The sequence below is a fragment of the Kogia breviceps genome, chromosome 13, assembly GCF_026419965.1.
Source record: "Kogia breviceps isolate mKogBre1 chromosome 13, mKogBre1 haplotype 1, whole genome shotgun sequence".
Taxonomy (NCBI): domain Eukaryota; kingdom Metazoa; phylum Chordata; class Mammalia; order Artiodactyla; family Physeteridae; genus Kogia; species Kogia breviceps.
Window position 1 is genome coordinate 73,988,702 of NC_081322.1, and position 21,538 is coordinate 74,010,239.

Genomic DNA, 21,538 nt, shown 5'->3' on the forward strand with positions numbered 1-21,538 from the left:
CTAAAATGGATAATTTTAAGATAAAATATTTCATTGTGTTCTCTGTGTCTTTAGTAGTTTCACAATATATCTTGGAAAGTTTGAATTATTTTTCTTGTCCAACTTTATATGTTCTATTAGCTTAGTCTTCAGTAGCAGTAGTGTTTATTCACTAGTGAAAATTGTGGAATAAGCAATGAAGAAAAAAGATTTAAAATTTAACCTATTTATACAATATATGTTCATTATGAAAGTTATAAGTATTCTTCAAAAATTAAATCTTATTTTAAGAATATTTGGCAATTCCAATAATAAATACAGCTTAATATCAAAAGAAGATCATCAGTTGTATTTGAAGAGACTGATTTACTCTGTGAATTAGGTATAAGATTTATATGGTTTTTATAATTTACATATCTTACATATGTTTTTTGTATGTACCAAATGTTATATTTAAAAATGTAATAAAGGAAAAAATTTTTTAAGGTTTCTTTGAAAATTCCACATCTCTTTAACCTTTAAAGGAGCCCCTTTATTTATGTTCTAGTTTCCTAGGAAAGGTGTATGGTTTTATTTACTAGAGCTACGTTGTAAGAGAGTGAATTTATGTAGTATTTATAATGCAGTGGTTCTCAAATGATGGTCCCTGGGCCAGCAGCCTTAGATGAGAACTTGTTAGAAATGCAAGTTCTCAGAACTTAACCCCAGACCCACTAAATCAGAAACTCTGTCTGTGGGTGAAGCCCAGCAATCTGTTTTTACTAGACCTGCAGGAGATTCTGATGCACACTAAAGTTTAGAACCACTGGCACATTTTTTTATATACCAGCTTATAACCACTGGTTATTATAACTGGCTTACTTCCCTTTTCAATCTGTTCTTTTCTCAATCTAATTCAACTCAGCCTTTTTCTCATTCGAAAAAAAAGGTAGTAGGCTGAAGAATCTTAAGATTGCTGTTATTTTTCCTTGATCCTCTTTAGCCTTCCTCTGGGACCCAGAAGATATACTGTGTGTTCAGACAAAAGGTTGAGTGAACTCCAAGAGGAATAGAATCTGTTTAATTGACCGTGGCATCCCTCACTGTGTGACCTTTGGCACAGAGTTATTTGACTTCTTTGTGCCTTAGTTTCCTCATTTATGACATAGATGTGATAATAGGTCAAAAGGTTGTTGTAATGAATTAAGTGAGATAATCATGTATTCAAAACATTTCACACAGTGACTGGTACATAATGAACTTTCTATAAACGGTTGCCCTTATTTTTATTGGGAAACCTCCAACTACCAATTGCCTTTTATTTGCTGTAGTTGTTCTATGGCAAATGTATGTGAATAGGAAAATATAACAGCGAAACGGGGTGGGGTGGGGAACCAGAAGAAAAATCCCTATGTTTATAGTACAACATAAAATGAATTGTCTAAACATTTAAACTAACAGTGCTGTCTTCTGAATTATCTAATCATTTTAACAACTATTGGTTGGCAACAAAGGCAAAAGTACAGGGAAGATTTTTTTTTTCCTCTCTGTGTTCTACCTATTCCTGTTTTCACTCCTATATAGTGGTAATATTTATAAGTTCCTGATTTCTTCAGGATGGCAGTGATATTTTTCCTTTCATAGGATCAGAAATGAAAAATGTCTGGCTCTTTTGTATGCATTTGTAGGTACTGTTAAATAGATCCATAGGGTAACCCTCTGGTAACAGTCTTCTCCAGCTTTCTAATTTCTTTTTTCACCTGGGATAAGATTTTCAGTAAATTAAATGAGCTCTCTTTTTTCTCACTCCATGACTCGTTTCCTTGAGATATCTCCCCAGAATTCTAGCACATAACCAACATTGGGAGCTACTAGAACACTCCTCCCATCAAGAGCAGAATCACCCTCCATTAAGCAAGCTAGGCAGCTCTCAACCTTTCCTGTGTCTCGGGCAGGTGCCAGCAGAATGTGTTCTGTCAGTTCATGTTGGCAACTTACCAGATTTTATTAGAAGGGCCATCCTTCCCTGCTCAGAATCTTCCACATTTTCTTCTCTTTACCTAGAAATAATTCAAGACCGAAGGATTCCCTCTCATCCGTTATAGTTCAGCATAGATGTCACTGCTTTCAAGGATGTCTTGGCCATGTGGACTAGACTGTGTCCCCCTAGTAATATACTCTCAAAGCATGCTGTAGTTTTCCTTTCTAAACCTCATACTTGTCACTAATAATGAAATTATTCGTTTAATGCATGCCTTTCCCATTAAATATTCAGATTGATGAAAGCATGAGACATACCTGTATCACTTCGAATTGTCCTAGCACAGTGTTATTGAATGTAAGGAAGAAGATAGGCTGGTGTATAGAAAAGCACAGCCATGAAGACTTAGCTGTTTTCTGTTAATGATAAACTAGCTGTCACTGTTAATGTTAAAGGTAAACTGACAAAAAATGGAATCAAGATGTTGTATAACTTTTATTTTCTAATAAAGTATATATTACACCAGGGGAGACAAGATTTTTCCCATAGGGAACAGTAACAATTTAGTTAATATTACATTTTAATAGCACTTTTATTAAAGATATGCAGCTATTCTTTACATGGCCAGTTCTTAATAAAGAGTCAAAAATTAAATGGTAAGTCAATTCTGTTGAAGCTGTTTTTTGTAAAATCTAACGTGACTCAGGTGTGAAGTCCTGCAGCCAGTGATGCTTGAGCAAAGTGATTAGAGCGTGAGCTCTTGAGCCGCACAACCTGGGTCTGAATCGGCCTCAGCTGTCCACTCCGGTGCTACCTTCGGCAAATCAACTAAGCTTTCTGTGCTTGTTCCTTCTCTGTAAGGTGGGAATGAGAGTAGTATCTACCTCAGAGTTTTTATGAAGATTCAACGATTTATATAAAGCACCATTTCAAAGAACCACCAGGTTGAGGGGAAGCCTCTCTGTTAGGGAACCTAAAAGTGAATATGATCATGGCTAAATATGGCAGTTTAGTTACATTTGGAGAAGCACAGCTAAGAGATTAATTTATTCCCTTTCTTCATAACACATGCTATGACAAGCCTTTTGTGTACAGGACCAGAGAGTAAATATTTTAGGTTTTACAAGCCATATGGGTCTCTTGCAGTTATACAGCTCTGCTACTATAGCCCCAAAGCAGCTGTAGACAACTCTTAAATGAGTGAATGCAGCTGTGTTACAATAAAACTTTATTCACAGACTTGGAAATTTGAATTTCATATAATTTTCAGGTATCATTATTTTGGGTGATTTTTTAAACTATTTAAAAACGTAAAATTCATTCTTAGTTTGCAGGCCATACAAAAACAGGCAGTGGGCCATAGTTTGATGACCCTTGATAGGCACACGTGTACATATGCATGATGTAGTTAAGTTAATCTTTAAGGAAAAGTTGGGCTTTTGTGTTTGTTTTCCACTTACTCTACCCCACTCCCACCCCTGGTGCCAGAATTTGTTCTCAAGTAGTTGGGTAGATATGGTGATTTCTTTAATTTTATATGTGGGCTAAAAGCTGTAGGTAGTTACCTACGTAATATAAAAAACCAGATTACAGTAAAACCTCGGGGTACATTCATGATATTCATGAAAATATTTAAAGATCTATTTCAGTAATCCTCACAAACTTGCTACCCTTGAGTTTCCCCCACTGCTACCAGTGTCTTGTTTCTGATGAGAGAATCCTAACTCTCAGAAGCCCCAAAACTCCCCTGTGCACAAAGTTATTTCTCCAGAACACAGGCTCACTTTCTCTGATTTTTATCCTTTTCGACTGTAGATTGTTCTTAAATAACTGTATCTGTTATCACTTGTGGTGTGCCTGCCATGTGTGTGCTGCCAAAGTGCTTTACACATATTTATTTAATCTTAATACCTGCCTCATGCGGTTGTTGCTATCTCACAGATGAGGAAACTGAAGAAGAAATGTTGAGTAACTTGCCCAAAGTCATATAGCTCATAAGCAGAAGAGCCCAGATTTAATCAAGTCTGTCTTACCTGTACTCTACTACTGCCTGCTCTCTGTTCACATTAACCACGAATCCCCAAGATTACACTCATACCTGCAGATCTCCCAGCAACAATTGCTCTGCTAAACTACTTGCTGAAACTGCAGATGAAGAAACTCACCTTCAATTTGTTTACAGATATGTTGCTCAATGAGAACAATGTTTTAGGATCGCAGGTTTGGTAATAGTCTTTACATCAATAAGTATGTTTGTATTTTCTCATTCATGGAGCCTCTGCGTTTCTCTGAACTCTTGCCACCAAAGTATTGTTCGGCAGATGCTCTGTCTGCTCATCCATCTGTCTCATCCATCTCAATTCTTGCTAAGCTATAGCAGCAAGAAGAGAAACCACATTCAGAATCACAAGTTGTTTCCTTTTGTCTTAGCAATTCTTATATTCTTAGTTGAGACAAAAATAGCGTCTTGGGGCTTCCCTGGTGGCGCAGTGGTTGAGAGTCCGCCTGCCGGTGCAGGGCACACGGGTTCGTACCCCGGTCTGGGAAGATCCCACATGCCGCGGAGCGGCTGGGCCCGTGAGCCATGGCCGCTGAGCCTGCGCGTCCGGAGCCTGTGCCCCGCAACGGGAGAGGCGACAACAGTGAGAGGCCCGCATAATGCAAAAAAAAAAAAAAAAAAAAAAATAGCGTCTTATATCTTGAACTCAAGACCCTTACTTAGATGGCTTGGCTTTCAAGCACCAAGAAGAAAAGAATTAGCAGATAAAGTGAACATCCATTATTTGCCAAGTATTCTTCTATGCAATTGGAATGCATTATCTTTCATAATTCTCATAACAGCACAATGACTTGGGTACTTTTATTGTCTCCTTTTAGGATTATAGATGAGTCATGGAGAGCTTAAGTAACTTGCCTCATGAAGTAACAGAGCTGGAATTTGAGCCCAGGTTGACTCCAGAGCTGGAGCTCTTAGTGTACTAGGCTGTATCACAAATAGCCTGGGTTAGGATGGGATTATCCTGATGATTCACAAGTCACTCAGTTCACCAAGAACTGTATTCTCTTTTATACTTGCTAGTTTATCAGGGCATCTTTTAAAATTTAATATTAAATCATACTCAATACAAGTAATCACACTAATGTGAGATGAGAGATCTGTCTGTGCCTCTAACAGGCTGGATAACTTAATGCAAGGAACCCTAGCTACTCAGGACTAGAGAGTTTCACAGATTGCTTCCAGGCTGCATATTTAATTCTAATTTGATGATTCCCACGTTTGATTTTATGGTATCCCTTTGTGGTCATGGCACTTGGTCTTATACACGCTGTTTAGGAAAAATCCACAAGCAGATTTACATTTAATTGTACCTAATGAGAAAGACCTCTTTGAGTCCATGGACTCTTAAAATTTCACATGCATCATCAGATAACCTTCCCTGTTTTCATGTTACTTTTACCATGTTGGTCAGCAAGTTTCAACCTCAAATTGGCCAATTCTCATTGTATCACTATCTTCAGAGACATCCTTATGACCCACCCCAGATTTATCTGTATTATATTCATTCTCTCAAAAGTTGAACATTTTCTCCCAGTCTTACTCTTCAAACCTTGTACGTAACTGGAATAAATTATTGTTCACTTTCTTGATTTTAAGATAACATTTGACATGCAGTGCCTTAATGAACACTATTATGGTATAATCCTGTGTAGCTAGAAAAGTGAGACTACTAGATTGATAGCTCTGTCTTCTGACACCAGAATACTTCATTTAGTAGCTATATAAGTATTTGCTCAAGACTGGGGTTTTTGTCCATGGATTCTATCAATTTAAAGTACTAAGATTCCTCTATTTTTAAGCTTCTCTCTATATTAGGGTTTTTTTTTTAATTTTTTATTTTTATTTTTTTATACAGCAGGTTCTTATTAGTTATCCATTTTATACATATTAGTGTATATATATTGATAATCCATTACTGCTAAAATATAATTGATATCACATATTTAATTAAGTCTACTGATATACAAATCCATTTTTGTATCATTAGCAAGTTTTACTTGTTAATTTTGTTTGAAAGTAAACGTGTATCAAGCCATTGAAATATATTTAACCAGTAGTGGTTACTAGAATGGAGGTGATGTTTCCTGAGTGTAAGACAAAGAAGCACATACAGAATGGTTCCCTGACAGCTCAGAACCCTTTAGCACCAAGGCTCCCAGCACTGGTACTTTATCCTGAAGGACACTAAAATAAAGATGTAGAAAGGAAGACTAGTAGACTCTGAACAGGGGGAGAAAAAAGGAAACCCAGGATATCAGGTTCTTGAAGTGTTTGTAGGAGAGAGTAAGTAAGCATTGTATACTTCTGTAGAAAGATGGATTAGAATGATAACAGAAGAAAAATTAGGAGATATATATTGTAGGAAGGATTAATTTGTAAGGGTACTTTATTAGCATCATTTCAAACATGAGCCAGGATATAGGGACATTAAATTTAAGAAAGAAAAAGAAATGGGTGGATTCACAATAGAAAATACTTACTTAGAACATGTATTTAGTGAATTCACCAGTATATATAAGTAGCAGTTATATGTAATCAAGAAGAGTAAGATGCAGATTTTAATTTTTACTTTAAATTAGGGAAGACCTCCATATGAGCAATGGCAGAAAAGAAAGAGCCTTTGGAATAGGAGACACTGACAATGAAATAATTTTTTAATTTTTTTAATGTTATTATTTTTTTAACATCTTTATTGGAGTATAATTGCTTTCCAATGGTGTGTTAGTTTCTGCTTTATAACAAAGTGAATCAGCTATACATATACATATATCCCCATATCTCTTCCCTCTTGGGTCGTCTCCCTCCCACCCTCCCTATCCCACCCCTCTAGGTGGTCACAAAGCACCGAGCTGATCTCCCTGTGCTATGCGGCTGCTTCCCACTAGCTATCTGTTTTACATTTAGTAGTGTCTATATGTCCATGCCACTCTCTCATTTCGTCCCAGCTTACCCTTCCCCCTCCCCGTGTCCTCAAGTCCATTCTCTGTGTCTGCATCTTTATTCCTGTCCTGCCCCTAGGTTCTTCAGAACCATTTTTCTTTTTTTTTAGATTCCATATATATGTGTTAGCATACGGTATTTGTTTTTCTCTTTCTGACTTACTTCACTCTCTATGACAGACTCTTGGTCCATCCACCTCACCACAAATAATTCAATTTCATTTCTTTTTATGGCCAAGTAATATTCCATTGTATATATGTGCCACATCTTCTTTATCCATTCATCTGTCGATGGACTCTTAGGTTGCTTCCATGTCCTGGCTATTGTAAATAGAGCTGCAGTGAACCTTGTGGTACATGACTGAAAATGAAATAATTTTAGAAGAAAGTTTTAGAGTGGATTTCTCATGTTGAACCCAAAGTGTACAGATAGAGAAGATAACTTTTCTTAAATATTGAAAGCATTGTCATGATTATATGATCCATTCTTCTGGAATAATTTTTTGGCCACAGAAACAATAATTATAGTATTAAGATTAGGTTTTAGGTCCTGAAATGGAACATTGAAGTAGATGACAAGAATAAAAAGTGTGGTAGAGGGGAGCGTGCTGGCTAAAGGATGCAGTGAAGCCAGGGAAATTAAACGATGGAAAACAATTCTTGGCCTCAAGAATTCTTGGCCCCTGCTGCAGTGACCAGCACATATTAAGCGCTCAGTAAAATGCTTGTCAAATGGATGAATTATAATAATATTGTATAGTTTTTCTTGAGTGGCCTAGGAAGCAGAAAAATTTTCAGCATAAGCTACATTTTAACAGTACTTTAATACAAAGTGTAATGACCAATACGGAAATGACATGAAAAATTGGCAAACTATTTTCATGGTATTTCATATGAAAAATGCACTTTTTTAAAAGTTTGATTAGTTGCAAATACTGTTGTAATTCCACTATTCTAAAATAATATTTTTCATTTGTTCATTTTCCCTAGGTCTTTTTTCAAATACATATACATTTTCACTTAATTATATTCTTTTTTTTTTTTTTTTTGCGGTACGCGGGCCTCTCACGGTTGTGGCCTCTCCCGTTGCGGAGCACAGGCTCCGGACGCGCAGGCTCAGCGGCCATGGCTCACGGGCCCAGCCGCTCCGCGGCACGTGGGATCTTCCCGGACCAGGGCACGAATCCGTGTCCCCTGCATCGGCAGGCGGACTCTCAACCACTGCGCCACCAGGGAAGTCCTAATTATATTCTTAGAGCATATTCAGTTTGGTATTTTTTTCCCTACTTAGTATGTCTAAAGTATTATAGTTTTTATCAATTTTTTAAATTAGTTTCAAGGGCTGTGTAGTTTACTCAGTCATACCTCCCTTTTTCTGAACATTTAGTTTTAATATTATAATCAGGTTTATAATATAATTAATATAGTAGTGAGCATATTTCTCGATATTACAGGGAATTCAACAGAAGATTTTTACTATTTTACAATTACAGTAAATTTCCAGTGGTGAAATTTTGAAGATAAAATATTTTTATAAATCTTGACAAATTGCCACATTGCTTTTTGAAAATATACTTTAAAGAACTGAGTATAAAATATAATAGTTTCATCCATCTCATCAATGTGGGATGACTTTTTTGTTTTATTAATTCACTACCTTAAAAATCAGCATTTATGCTTTAGATTTATCTTAAATTCTCTAACCATAATTTGAACTCCTAAATGACTGCTGTTAATGGAAAGGCAGCCTGCTGTCATAATTGGGGTTGAAGTTAAATTTGTTTGTATCTGTAGGCAAAGCAGCAATGATTCATAGAAACTTTCTAATTTAATTTTTTGTAAGCAGTTGTCCAGCTAAGCTTTTATGTTTTGACAGGGACCAGAAATTATTCATATGCTTTTCTTTAGTTTTGAATATGTATTATTTATTAAAATGTACAGCTTTATTTCAAATCTAACTGTTTTCAAAATTGTTGCTTATTTGTTATGGCTATTCAGATATCCCCGTCTTATACTGCCTCTAGTTGATTCATTCTACTTCACCTACTACTGAAGCTCATTCTGAGCTTTCCTTCAGTTTCTTCTTGTAGAGCCATGCCTCCTCCATCTCTAACTTGGCTCTCTGGTGCATCCTTAAAGCTTTATGGATTGTTCAAGCTAATGTAGGGGTATATTTTCCATCATTATACATCCTAATCTACATTTTGTCCCATCCCTAAAATGCTTACACTTGATATCTGTACATAGACTAAATATCTTAGTGATAGTTCACTGATTATTCTAGTACTTTTACTTAGATGTTTATAATGTATATTGATATCAGCTTATATAATTTAGATTATATTTTTCTAGAGGATGAGAATCAAATCCATGTAAGGCTTTTTCTGCAATAAATGACTTTTAAATGTTCTTCTATAAACAAGCTTTGAAATCATACTTGTAATACTGTGAACCATCATATATGGTCCATTCAATCAAAAATTAATTCCATATGGCAAAGATTACATTAAAAAGTTTAGGGCTTCCCTGGTGGCGCAGTGGTTGAGAATCCGCCTGCCGATGCAGGGGACACCGGTTCATGCCCCGGTCCAGGAAGATCCCACATGCCGTGGAGCGGCTGGGCCCGTGAACCATGGCCGCTGAGGCTGTGCGTCCGGAGCCTGTGCTCTGCAACGGGAGAGGCCACAACAGTGAGAGAGAGGCCTGCGTACCGCAAACAAAAAAACAAGAAAAAAAGTTTAGATTTCTTTTTGAGAAAAAAGAAAGTCTAATTATTACATAGTTAAATTCTCCTATGTATATTGATTCTAGAAAGAACCAGAGTAATACACTAATATGAATTGCTGCTATATCCTTATAAATCTTATGCATCCTAACCAATCCGTATATAAAAACTGTAAGAGATTGAAATACCAAAGCATAAGTTTTGTGGAATTTGTATGGTTAGGATAAGTCTTCTAAACTCTGTATCTTTATCTCATTAATTTACCATGTTGATGCTTACTGTTTGTTTTGCTTTCTAGTTTAACTTCACACTAGACTTGATGCTCTGTCCTGGAAAGCACAGGTAGAGAAAAGTTATGTTGCCATAGACATGGCAACTTCGTCATACTGGCTTTTGTTATGATCATCAGCCATTTGGGCTACAAGAGTGTACTGTAATTCTTCTAAAGTTATTAAGGTTCATGAAATATTCAGTTCATAGGAGCACTTAAGCAAATTTCTGCATCCAAGGTAGGGAAGGTGTTCTGAGATCTTTTTTCCCTTTCATAATTAATCATTACGGTCCATTTAATCACAAATTAATTCCATATGGCAAAGACTGCCTTAAAAAGTTTAGATTCATGAATTCTTCTTCCCTTATCTCCAAATTAAGTGAGGATTTCACATGTTAGAGGACTGATGCTAAATAACTCTTAAAAATTCTTAAATAATTAAGGAAGACATTAAAATTTGTATAGTATGAAGAGAAATCATAAGACTTTGATAAATATCACTATACTAATGGTCAAAAGTTGATAACTTGGAAAAGTTACCAAAATAAAGCTACTTTATTTCTTTGCGTTGTACAAATAGAATCCCCTTTAACAAACGCAAGCCCACTATTAATACCTTTATTAATTATAATACCTTTATTATAATACCCTTTTATATAATTATATAATCTCTTAATTACAATAACCAGTTAATTGTTATAACCTTTATTAAAATGGAAACATGTCATAGCATATTTTCTTTTGTGGGGGCTTAATTTTTAGGTGTATACAAACAGTCCACAAACTAAGGACCCTGTACACTTTTAATTATGGAAAATCCCAAAGAACTTTTATTTATGTGGAGTTTATCTGTTGATATTTACCATATTAGAAATAAAGGTTAGAATTTTTAAAATATGTATTACTTCACTTGAAAATAATAAAAACCCTTTGCATGTTAACATAAAAATATATTTTAAAGTAACTTTAAAATTCTAAAAAAAATGAGTGGAATTGTTTATTTTGGAAAATACTGATTCAGTGAATCATTCATATCTTCTAGTGTTGACACATTTTATTATGTAATATATTTTTTAATTGTTAATATTACCACTGATCTCATCAGGAAAGTCTTTAAGTATTGGGAAGCTGTGAAGCTCAGCATGACAGATAAAAGTTTTCCAAACTCTTGATATTTTTACCTGAAAGCCTAGATTTTATCATTGTAGCCAAATAATCTCAATTGTTTTTCTTAAAATAACAGACTCCTTTGATTCATTTTTGAGAAAACGACTATCAGTTACCCAAACCTGACTAATGATAGTTTGTCAGTCATCCTTTAAGCAAAAATAATAGCAATTCAGTTCATAACTCAAACAGTAGTACAAGTGCTTTTCTAGAAATAACTGTCCAATTCAGTATACAGAAGCAGTGCTTTATGTATACCTCCCATTTTCTCAGCACAGTATTAAAAAGACATTTCTTTACATGCTACTAATAGAACCCCTTTTAATAAACTTAAGCCCAAGGGTCAAGATGAAAAATTTTAAATTAGTCATTTTACTGCTTCATCAAGGACATTTTAAAGTGAGAGAAAAACACCTCTTTAACGTGTGGCAATAAAAAACACAAATAACTAGTGCTGTTTGGTGCCACTGCTTTGATTCATGCTGAGATGCCAGGAGTTTTATTCATCTACTGTTACTTTTATGCCATCAGTGCAAATATCAATATAGTAAAAAGGTGAGTGATGTCTTAATATCACAATGAAAATGGTTTTGTTTTACCCTTAGTGATTTTTTGGAAAAGGTCCTGGGAACCCCTAGCAGTCACAGACCACACTCCGAGCATCCCTGTTGTGTGTTATATGGGTATTTAGAAGAGTTATCCAAAAGGAAATATTTTGAGGGTCCATATTTTTGATACCTTAAAGGATATGTATTAAGTCCAACTACTCTTAACAATTTAACATAACAAAAATAAAGCATTTAACATAAAATTATATTAAAATCTTATATTTTATGCAAATACTGTAATATACAAATCCACTTTACCAAAACTGTATTATCATTGTTAAATTGGTCAGTAAATGAACAGGAACTTGTTTAAATATGTTATGTTTCTTTATTTTTACCCCAAACTCATATCTTTTTATCTGAACTAGCAAAAGGGTCTTAGGCTTAGTCACTAGTGAAACATGGTCTGGAGGTGGCTCCCCTAGTTCCAGAAGATCCTCTTAAAATTGGCAAAGGTACAGATCTGAACTAGAAAGATACTGGAGTATCATCATCATCATACTAGTAAAATGCTCACTTCATTATCATAGTGATTTATTCTTATGGTACCCAGGTGTTTCTCTGTTCACTCAAATAGTACTGTGATGAAAACTTCTCATAACTAAGCAGTAAACTTGTTCTTGGGATCGGTCTGTCTACCCAGCCAGGCCCAGCCAAAGAGTTCCGTGCTTTCTGATTGAAATCCATAGAGCGTGAGGGGTGTGGGGCCTTGTAGTGAGATCCTTAATGACACTAAGTCCAGGCTAAGTCAAGTAGTACCAATCACTAGGAGGCTCAACTTTCCGTGCTCCACTACTCAAAGTGTGATGCATGAATGGTTCCAGTCTGCTAACTGGTCTGAGTGCAGAGGTAAAATACCACACTGCGTCCTGAGAAGCTCACAATACGAATGGAAAGTAGACAAACATTGAAAATTCAGTGTGGAAATTTTGAGAAGAGGGTGCTCAGGAACACAAGAAGGGTACCCAACTCATGGCAGAGGATGAGTCAGGAAAGGATTTTTGTAGAAGATAATGATTGGACTGAGTTTTAAAGGAGGAACCAAAAAAATGATGGAGAAGTACAACTCAGGCAATGAACAACTAAATGCGATTGTAATTATATAAGCTGCAGGTTATTAGGGTGAGAACTAAAGAAATTGTGAAAATGAAATAGAGGAGACAGGTTCTTGAGATCCTAACGGTGTAACAGGATATGTTTGCAAGATTTGGGGATCATGTTATCTATTACCACGTATTGCTTAACTCACTGTGTTGCAACCATGCTGACCTTTTAGTTCCTCAGATATTCCAAGCTCATTCTTGACTTTAGGGCTTTGCAGTGGTTATTCCTGCAGCCTGGAATGTATATCCTTCTTCCCCAACCCTAAGATCTTTGAATGGCTGGCTCCTCTTCATCTGGTTCCAGTTATCTGTCATTACTTTAGGGGCCTTTCCTGACTGCTCTGTTTTACAGTAACCCCTCTAACCCTTCCCTTACATTCAGCACATCACTCAACCTTGTTTTATTTTCTTCACAATACTTGTCACAATGTGTTTACTGTCTGTCTAGACTAGGCATGAGAGCACCATTTTATTCTCAGGCGTACAGGTGCTCAAAAACGATTCGAGTGAATAAATGGGTAGTATAATGGAACTGAGTTGAGCAAGTTCGTTATACAAATGGCTTTTTGGGTAGAAAAGATAAAGAACATTTCACCTGGAAACACAGCTTCAGCCAAAGCTGTTATCAAGGCCAGCCTATGGAGGCTGATGAGAATCAGGAAGCGTATATGCTTTCCTAAAGTGTCTAGTCTGTTAAAAATTACAATCAAAATTATAAAAAGTTCAAACTAACACCTTCCTAACCTAGATGCCTTCAAAAGTTAGAGTCTTGTATAACACCCAACAACATCATTAAAGAAATTCTTCTTAAACTCCTCTTAAAGTAATGGAATAAAACTTAATTCACATATTACCTAGAAATAATCTAGATCCCTAGAACTTTTAATATAATTCCAAATGCCAACAAAACCTTTGAATTTTTACAGTTTTCACCGTCTAGGATTAAAATATTTAATTTTATTTTATCATTGTATTTAAGACTGGTTTTCTTCTTGTAAACTATTTCATTGATATTTACGCCTCAAGATTTGGGGCATTACAATGAAAAAAATACATAGCCTGTGGGATTCTTAAGTCAGGTGATTCCTGCTTGTCAAACTGTACATAAAATAAGATTTTTTAAAAACAGGACATAAAATAAGAAAATATATATGTATATGTATATGTATATATATGCATTTATTGCTGAATTATGGAAACCTTTCTTATTATGAAAAAGAATATTACCTTGGTATCCCTTTCAAACTATTTATCCATTTATTTTTATCCATGTTTTTTTCACTGTAATTTTTTTCTCCTAAATTTAGAAAAGAAGTACAGGCCATTTACAAGGCCACTGAACAAACACATAGTTGCCTTTTGAGGACAAACCTACCTAAATGCTATGGTGTTTCCAATAAGCTGATCACCTACCTGGCAATACCTACTTGGTATCTCCATGGAAATTTTATTCTGTATTGTAACTCAGCATCTTCCTGTTCATGGTTCTTACATTAATAATACTTGTTTTTTTTTAAGTTGGCTATATGTAAAAACAAACTTGTCAGACTATTCTTGAAACACTACATATAAAATACCTGGCCCAGGCCTCTCATTCTATAAGAGTATAAGTTGTTAGGCTCTTCACCCTTCTTCTTAGTATTTTATGTTCAGTTGTATGTTTTATTTCAAAATACAGACGAGAAGAAATAGATACTGTTTATTCACTATATGTGATGAAAAGTAGAAGAAAATTAAATATACTTTCCTGACCACAGTCAATAATCACAGTAAGCCAAGAGATTAGAGCAGTGAATGTATGGGTATACAGTTCTATTCAGGACAGAGATTTAAGATCTGGTTACTGTCACTTAGCTGAAAAACTAAGCTTACCCAAAACAGTTTAGTGCTGAAAAATCTAAACGTTAATCACTTAGACAGTGGTTAACATAACATACATTTCTGTTAATTCATTCATTTACCAATGAGGCACTGTTTTGTATACAGCAGTGAACAAAGTGGACAAAAACCCTTGCCCTCATGGAGGTTACATTTTCATGAGGAAAACAATAAGCAAAATAAATTAGCTCAATGGATGATAATGATTATTTGATGGTAATGACGATAATACTAGGTAGTTCTTACTAAGGGTGGTCTGTGTGCCAGGCACTGTCCCCAGTGTTTTGCAAATATTAATTCAATAATTGTCTGAAAACAGATATTTATCACTCTATCTCCGTGTTACAGATGGAGAAGCTAGGCATAGAGAGATTAAGCCCCTTATCCAAGGTCATACAGAAAGTAAAGCCAGAGCTGAGATTTAAACAGACAGTTTAGTTCCAGAACTAGCACTTTTAACCATTACATATTATTACATACTGCTTGTACTAAGTGTGAGAGGAGGGAGATAGCTACACTGGACTTAGAGTAAGCATTATGAAACTACCTAAAAAATTGTAAATGAAGAGATTTAAGAAAATCATACATGGAACATTTTAAATCATCTATATAATGCACCATAAACAACTTCCCCACCAACAAATGGGAAGGTACATTTGGCAGATCAAGAGCTAATTTCCTTAGAATGCAAAGAACTCTTACAAACCAATTAGAAAAGAGTTACTAATCCAATAAAGCATGGACAAAAAACATGAACAGGCAGGTCAAAGGTAAAGAAATACACACAGACCAAAACATAGGAAAGGATATTTAGTTTTTTTCTTATTTGCATATTTAAATATATTTAAAAGTAGATCTAGATAAATCATTAAATTTAATAATGACTAATGGGGAGACAAGAGTTATAGGGCTGATTAGAAGTGGCAAAAAGGCAGCTGATAGATGTGCATGGAAGTTGTAGTTTGAGAGCATACCAGCCAAGGTTCTAGGAGAGAATTAAGCCCTACAGAAAATGATTTGAGCGACCAGTTTTCTCAAGGGTGATTTGTATCTAGTACATTGTTGATGCATCAATGAGAAGTTAATTTATTACCTACAATGGATGCCTTAAGGTATTAGCATTCTCTCTTAGAATTTCTGTTGAGAAGGTCTGGTTATTAGGATTGGAAATAACGACAGTACATTTAAGAGACTTATCAGGACAAACCCAGAGAAAATATTTTGAAAATTGTATGAAAAGGGTAAAGGGAAAAAAATTACGGACCAAAGGGGAGGTGTGAGAGTCAAATGTGGTCAGTGTTCATTCTTACTGTGGGTTAATTTTCAGGAACTCACCTGGGTCTTACCTAACACAATTTAAAAAGCTACATGTGAGTATTCAATTAAGTGATGCGTAAAAATGTTAAAATTTAAGATTTTATTATTTCACTAAAAAAAAGTATGATACAGCAAGAAAATGCTGTCCACTATGCTATTTGTAATCCTAACTATGTGTTTTATTTCTAGGGAACCTTTTATTATTTTATCAGGAGGTTTGTCATACGATACTGTAGGAAGAAGACCTTGCTTAACAGTTATGCATGGGAAAAGTACTGCAGTGCTAGAAATGGACTATTCAATTGTTGATTTCCTGACGCTGTGTGAAACCCCATACCCAAATGGTAAGCTTTGTATCTTTAAAGTTCATTCTCTATAGATATGTTATTCAGAACAAAGACCTATATGTTACCTGAGTAGTTTGCTTATCCTGTTGTTCCAGTTCTTACATGGGAGAGATGCTGCCTTCATAACTTTGTAAATTTTATTTGAGAAGTAAATTTTGTTTTTAAACTGTATCTGTGTAATATTACATAGTAGTAGTAAGCGCCTTTGAAGAATAAACAAAACTGTTCACATTAAGAAACATTTTAAAATCCTCTAAATTACTAGTGTATTAGTTACAGTTCTCCAAAAAAACAGAACCAATAGGAGATTTTAGAGAGGAAAAGAGAGCAAGAATATGAATTTATTTTAAAGAAATTGTGAAAACTTACTGCAGACTGAAAATTCAGGAAAGAGTGATTTGCAGTCGTGAGTCTGAATTCTGAAGGCTGGAAACTCAAGCACATTTCTGAGTTGCCATCTTGAGGCAAATTGCATTTTTCAGAACACCTCCTGTTTTTGCTCTTCAGGCCTTCAGCTGATTGGATGAGACCCACCCACATTATTTAGGATAATCTGCTTTACTCAGAATCTACTAATTTAAATGTTAGTCACATCTAAAAAATACCTTCACAGCAACATCTAGACTGGTGTTTGACCAGACAGCTGGGCACCATAGTAAAGACAAGTTAACACATGAAATTAACCATTACAACTGGCATGTTATTATTTCAAGAGGAATTTAGCTGGATCTTTTTTACTTTATTTGAAGCTAATTGAGATATAAATATGTAATGCATTTTATAGTTAACATGCACATAGAAAATACCCAAGAAAGAGATTATAATATTATAGTAGTACTCTAGTGGGTTCCTATGAGATCCAGTATGTTGTTCTTATGGGTATTAAGATTTAAATTTGGGGTTTGTTGTTCATGTCCTGCCTTGGACTTTGCAATACCATGGAAGGTACTGTGAGCGTCTTGTCTAATTCATCTTTACAGAATAAATAATTTTTTATGGGGTGTTATATAGATTTATCTCATTTAAAACATACTGGCCTTGCATTGTATGAAGTATAATATCAGAATGTTAAATACTTGAGAGAATGGAACAAAATAAAATAAAAACTAAGCAAGAAATGTTTGTTATCTCATTTGCTGTCCTCTCGCATATTTAAAACTATTGTTCATGCATTGTTTTCCTATTCCAGATTTTCAAGAACCATATGCTGTGGTGGTTCTACTAGAAAAGGATTTAGTACTTATAGACCTTGCACAAAATGGGTAAGAAATAAAATTTGGTGAGCAATTACTTTAGTGTGTGGTGAAAAAAAGAGTCTTTTTAGCATAGGATTGGCTGTTTCATTTCTTTGAAAATGCTACATTTATATCCATAAGCTGGACCTCTGTTTAGAACTACAGATAAACATTTCTCATTACCTGCCAAATTTCTCTGTTATGTTACTCATAGAAATTTCTTGTTTAAGTCAAAATTTGTTGAATTTCTGAAATTTCATGATTCAACTCAATACTTGGATACTCTGGGGGCACACAAAATGAGATGCGTCCAAAATTCATCCCATCTCAGCTTTCCTCCAGATAAACTCTTGTAGTCTCTCCACCCATATTCACTTTCTGTTGCCGTGTGTCATGAACATTGTCAGGTAGTTTTACATGCAACCCCAATCTTGTTACTCTTTTCTTTAAACCACTGTAGTTCTCTATTTTTTGTGTGTGTGTAAAAACAGTTTCTCAGCCTGCTACTCTACACTGAAGGAATTAAGGGTACATTTCCAACCTGGTGCCTGTTTGCTAGAAAAACTGAATGGTGTATTAAACAAACACCACACTTCCATGTCTTTTCTTATGTAGCTCCCAACAGCTGAAACATTCCACTTGCTTCACTGCCATCAAAAATCCAGTTAACTTTCAAAGGCAGCCTCTTCAAGCTTTTCTTATTCTCTCTTAACCAGATATATCATATCTGATCTATAAATTCTCACCATAGCTCCTTTGCAACTTTTTGTGGTATTTCCCATATTCCACTTGTTCGTAGATGATAGTATGTTTACTTATAAATTTTTAGAATGGAAGAACATTGTATTACTTATTTTTATTTCCTGAGATATAATCATTAAATATGGTTTTAAATGAGTTTACCCATTCAATATTTCAGTGTTTCTCAACTGGGGGCAATTTTGCCCCCCAAGAGATATTTGGCAATGTCTGTGTAGACATCTTCTGTTGTGGGGAGGGGTGCTACTGGCATCTAGTGGTAGAGGACAGGAATCCTGCTAAACATCCACAATGCATGGGACAGTCCCCATAATAAATTATCTGATCCAAAATGGGAATAGTACTGAGATAGGGAAACCCTAAAGTGTAAGTGAACAGTATTATTTACCTTACTTTAAGGCATTCCTAAATTCACATCAACTTAGTGTATGCTACCTGTAATAATGAATTTTTTTTTCTTCTTGAAAATAGCAAGACCATGTGGAACAAAGGATAACTTATTATTAAATAAGTTTAAATATTTTTTAAGTTTTCATTGTTGTATTAATCAGGTAATAATTCATTAAGTTAATATTTTTCTTTTCCTGTTGTTAAAGATATCCTATATTTGAAAATCCCTACCCGCTGAGTATACATGAATCCCCTGTTACATGTTGCGAATATTTTGCTGATTGTCCTGTGGACCTTATTCCTGCACTTTATTCTGTTGGAGCTAGACAGAAACGTCAAGGTTACAGCAAAAAGGTACTGAACATGAGTTTTAGTAATTACTGTTACATTTCAGTATTTTATATTTATCACCTTGGAGTGGTTGATAATGATACCTTTTCTAGAGAAATTAAAATCCTTTTTGAATATGAAATATGGTGTTTACTCTTGTCACAGATGTATTATGAAGATATATAGTATCCTTGGAAATTGCTTTATACAATAATCTTTTCTTATAGGAATGGCCCATTAATGGAGGAAATTGGGGCTTGGGTGCTCAAAGCTACTCAGAAATAATTATTACAGGGTAAGTAAAAGTCCATTTTCACCTAATGAATCAATAATAACTAAATATGATTAAGACTGCATGAAAATTAATTGGGCAGGTAGTGCTTGCAGTAACATAATAAGAAATAAGTTATTGTATAGAACCTGCCAGTTTACCCTAAATTTTACCTTTTTCCTCATTTTGGTGACTATCTTTTTAAGTAACTTCAAAGAGAGAAATAATGTAATTTTTTTTTCTTCAACACATTCTTAACTCATTTGCTTTTTTCACAGGCATGCTGATGGGTCAGTTAAGTTCTGGGATGCTTCTGCGAGTAAGTATTCTGAATCGTGTTTGTTACATGCTCTACAATCATTGCTTTTATATTGCCTGTTTTGTAATGATTGCATAACCAACATTTAATTTGAAATTTAGAGACTATAAATTTAATACCTGATTTATCAAGTATATGAGTTTAGAATTTATAATAGATAAAGACATTTTAAGGATGTTAATTAGTAAGTCAAGAATAATTTTCAGCAGAAATACCCAAGTCCTTTCTTCAGTATTTCTTCAAACCTTCTCTTCCTAACTCAGAGATAGGAAAAGTGGGAATATGTTTCAAATCAACAGAAATCTGATGAATAATTTTAATGTCTGATTCTAAACTTATGTCACAAAAGTTTGTGTTGTCTTTGCGAAATATATGTGGTCGCTACATTAGCAAAATAGGAAAAAATGCTTTGAATGAATAATGTTTGCAATTAGAATCCAGTTAACTGAGGGTATATTATGTTTCACCATGTAGAAGTATTAGATAATATTGATACCTTTCAGAGAGAAAATATGTAGAAAATAAATCTGCAAAGCAAAATATGTGCCTTATTATTTTTATTATATTTATGCAATTTTTTTTTTACAAAATCTTTTTGTTACTCATTTTCTTTTCAGATAATTTAAATTCATCATAATGGTGATTTTTTTTTTTCTTTTTAATGAATACAATGAGTACTCCTTTTTCGGTCAGTGAGTACAGTGAATGCATTATGTAAAAGAATAGTAGAGAAATGTAGACCTAGGAATAAAACTGTGGTTCAAAAACTATAGTTTATTTTCCTTATGTGGTATGACTGATTAAATATTACCTGATATTTGTTCTTTTTATATTAAGATATCATATTTTATCTTTTTTTTAGTAAATCTGCAAGTATTATATAAATTAAAGACATCTAAAGTATTTGAAAAGTCAAGAAATAAAGATGACAAGCCAAACACAGACATTGTAGATGAAGATCCTTATGCCATTCAGATCATCTCCTGGTGTCCAGAAAGTCGAATGTTGTGCATAGCTGGAGTTTCAGCTCATGTCATTATTTATAGATTCAGCAAACAAGAAGTGATTACAGAAGTCATTCCGGTAGTAGTCTCTTAATTAGTTTCAGTGTCAGATGTCTGACATCTTAAAGTTTTAGAATTTTTTAGGAGGTTCTTTGCAGTCAGTTTTAAAACACCTCAGTATTTACATTGCCACCTATCTTCTGTGACAAAAAGTCATATTTCTTTGTATATCTTCTTACTGAACATTTAAATCTTTAAATATATTCTGTTTCATTTAAGGAAAGCTAATATAAGTATGAGCATACTCTAATTTAGTATTAACAGGAGTGCCATAAGTTCTAAAATCATAATGTATGTGTGCGTGTACTTGCACACATACGCATGATCATTTTTAAAAAGCTGAGTCAGGAACATTTTTGTTCTTTGCTAAATCCTTACCTTTAGAAATCTCACTAAATTTTTCCTTTAAAAATGTTCTTTCCACTGTAGTGTACGTGTGTATATGTATAAACTGTAATAAAATTAACAGTAATTATTAGGAGAGGGTAAACTTTTTGCTTGTATTTACAACAGATGCTTGAAGTTCGATTGTTATATGAGATAAGTGATGTGGAATCTCCAGAGAGTGAACAGGCACCACCTTTGCCAGCACCAGTTGGGAGTGCCAATCCTCAGCCCATTCCTCCTCAGTCTCATCCTTCTACCAGTAGCAGTTCATCTGATGGACTTCGTGATAACGTCCCCTGTTTGAAGTAAGTTATCTAAAAGTACAGATGTTTTGGAAGTTATCTTTTAATTTAGATAAATTGTAAGCATTCGTAAAGTGAAGTAACATCTTCCTGTGATGGAGTAACATGACATAAACACATCTCTTTTT

At 34.6% G+C, this 21,538-nt stretch overlaps 1 protein-coding gene across 4 annotated transcripts in view; it reads left to right on the forward strand.

The window, feature by feature from the left end:
• STXBP5 (syntaxin binding protein 5) overlaps positions 1 to 21,538 on the forward strand; it is a 157,836-nt gene that overhangs the window by 76,794 nt on the left and 59,504 nt on the right. For all 4 annotated transcript variants that reach the window (XM_059083446.2, XM_059083450.2, XM_067010979.1 and 1 more), the window contains exons 10-16: positions 16,196 to 16,350; positions 17,543 to 17,615; positions 18,944 to 19,091; positions 19,295 to 19,362; positions 19,617 to 19,657; positions 20,520 to 20,740; positions 21,235 to 21,413. In XM_059083446.2, coding sequence (XP_058939429.1) covers positions 16,196 to 16,350; positions 17,543 to 17,615; positions 18,944 to 19,091; positions 19,295 to 19,362; positions 19,617 to 19,657; positions 20,520 to 20,740; positions 21,235 to 21,413 — 885 coding nt within the window. The remainder of the gene's footprint in view (positions 1 to 16,195; positions 16,351 to 17,542; positions 17,616 to 18,943; positions 19,092 to 19,294; positions 19,363 to 19,616; positions 19,658 to 20,519; positions 20,741 to 21,234; positions 21,414 to 21,538) is intronic.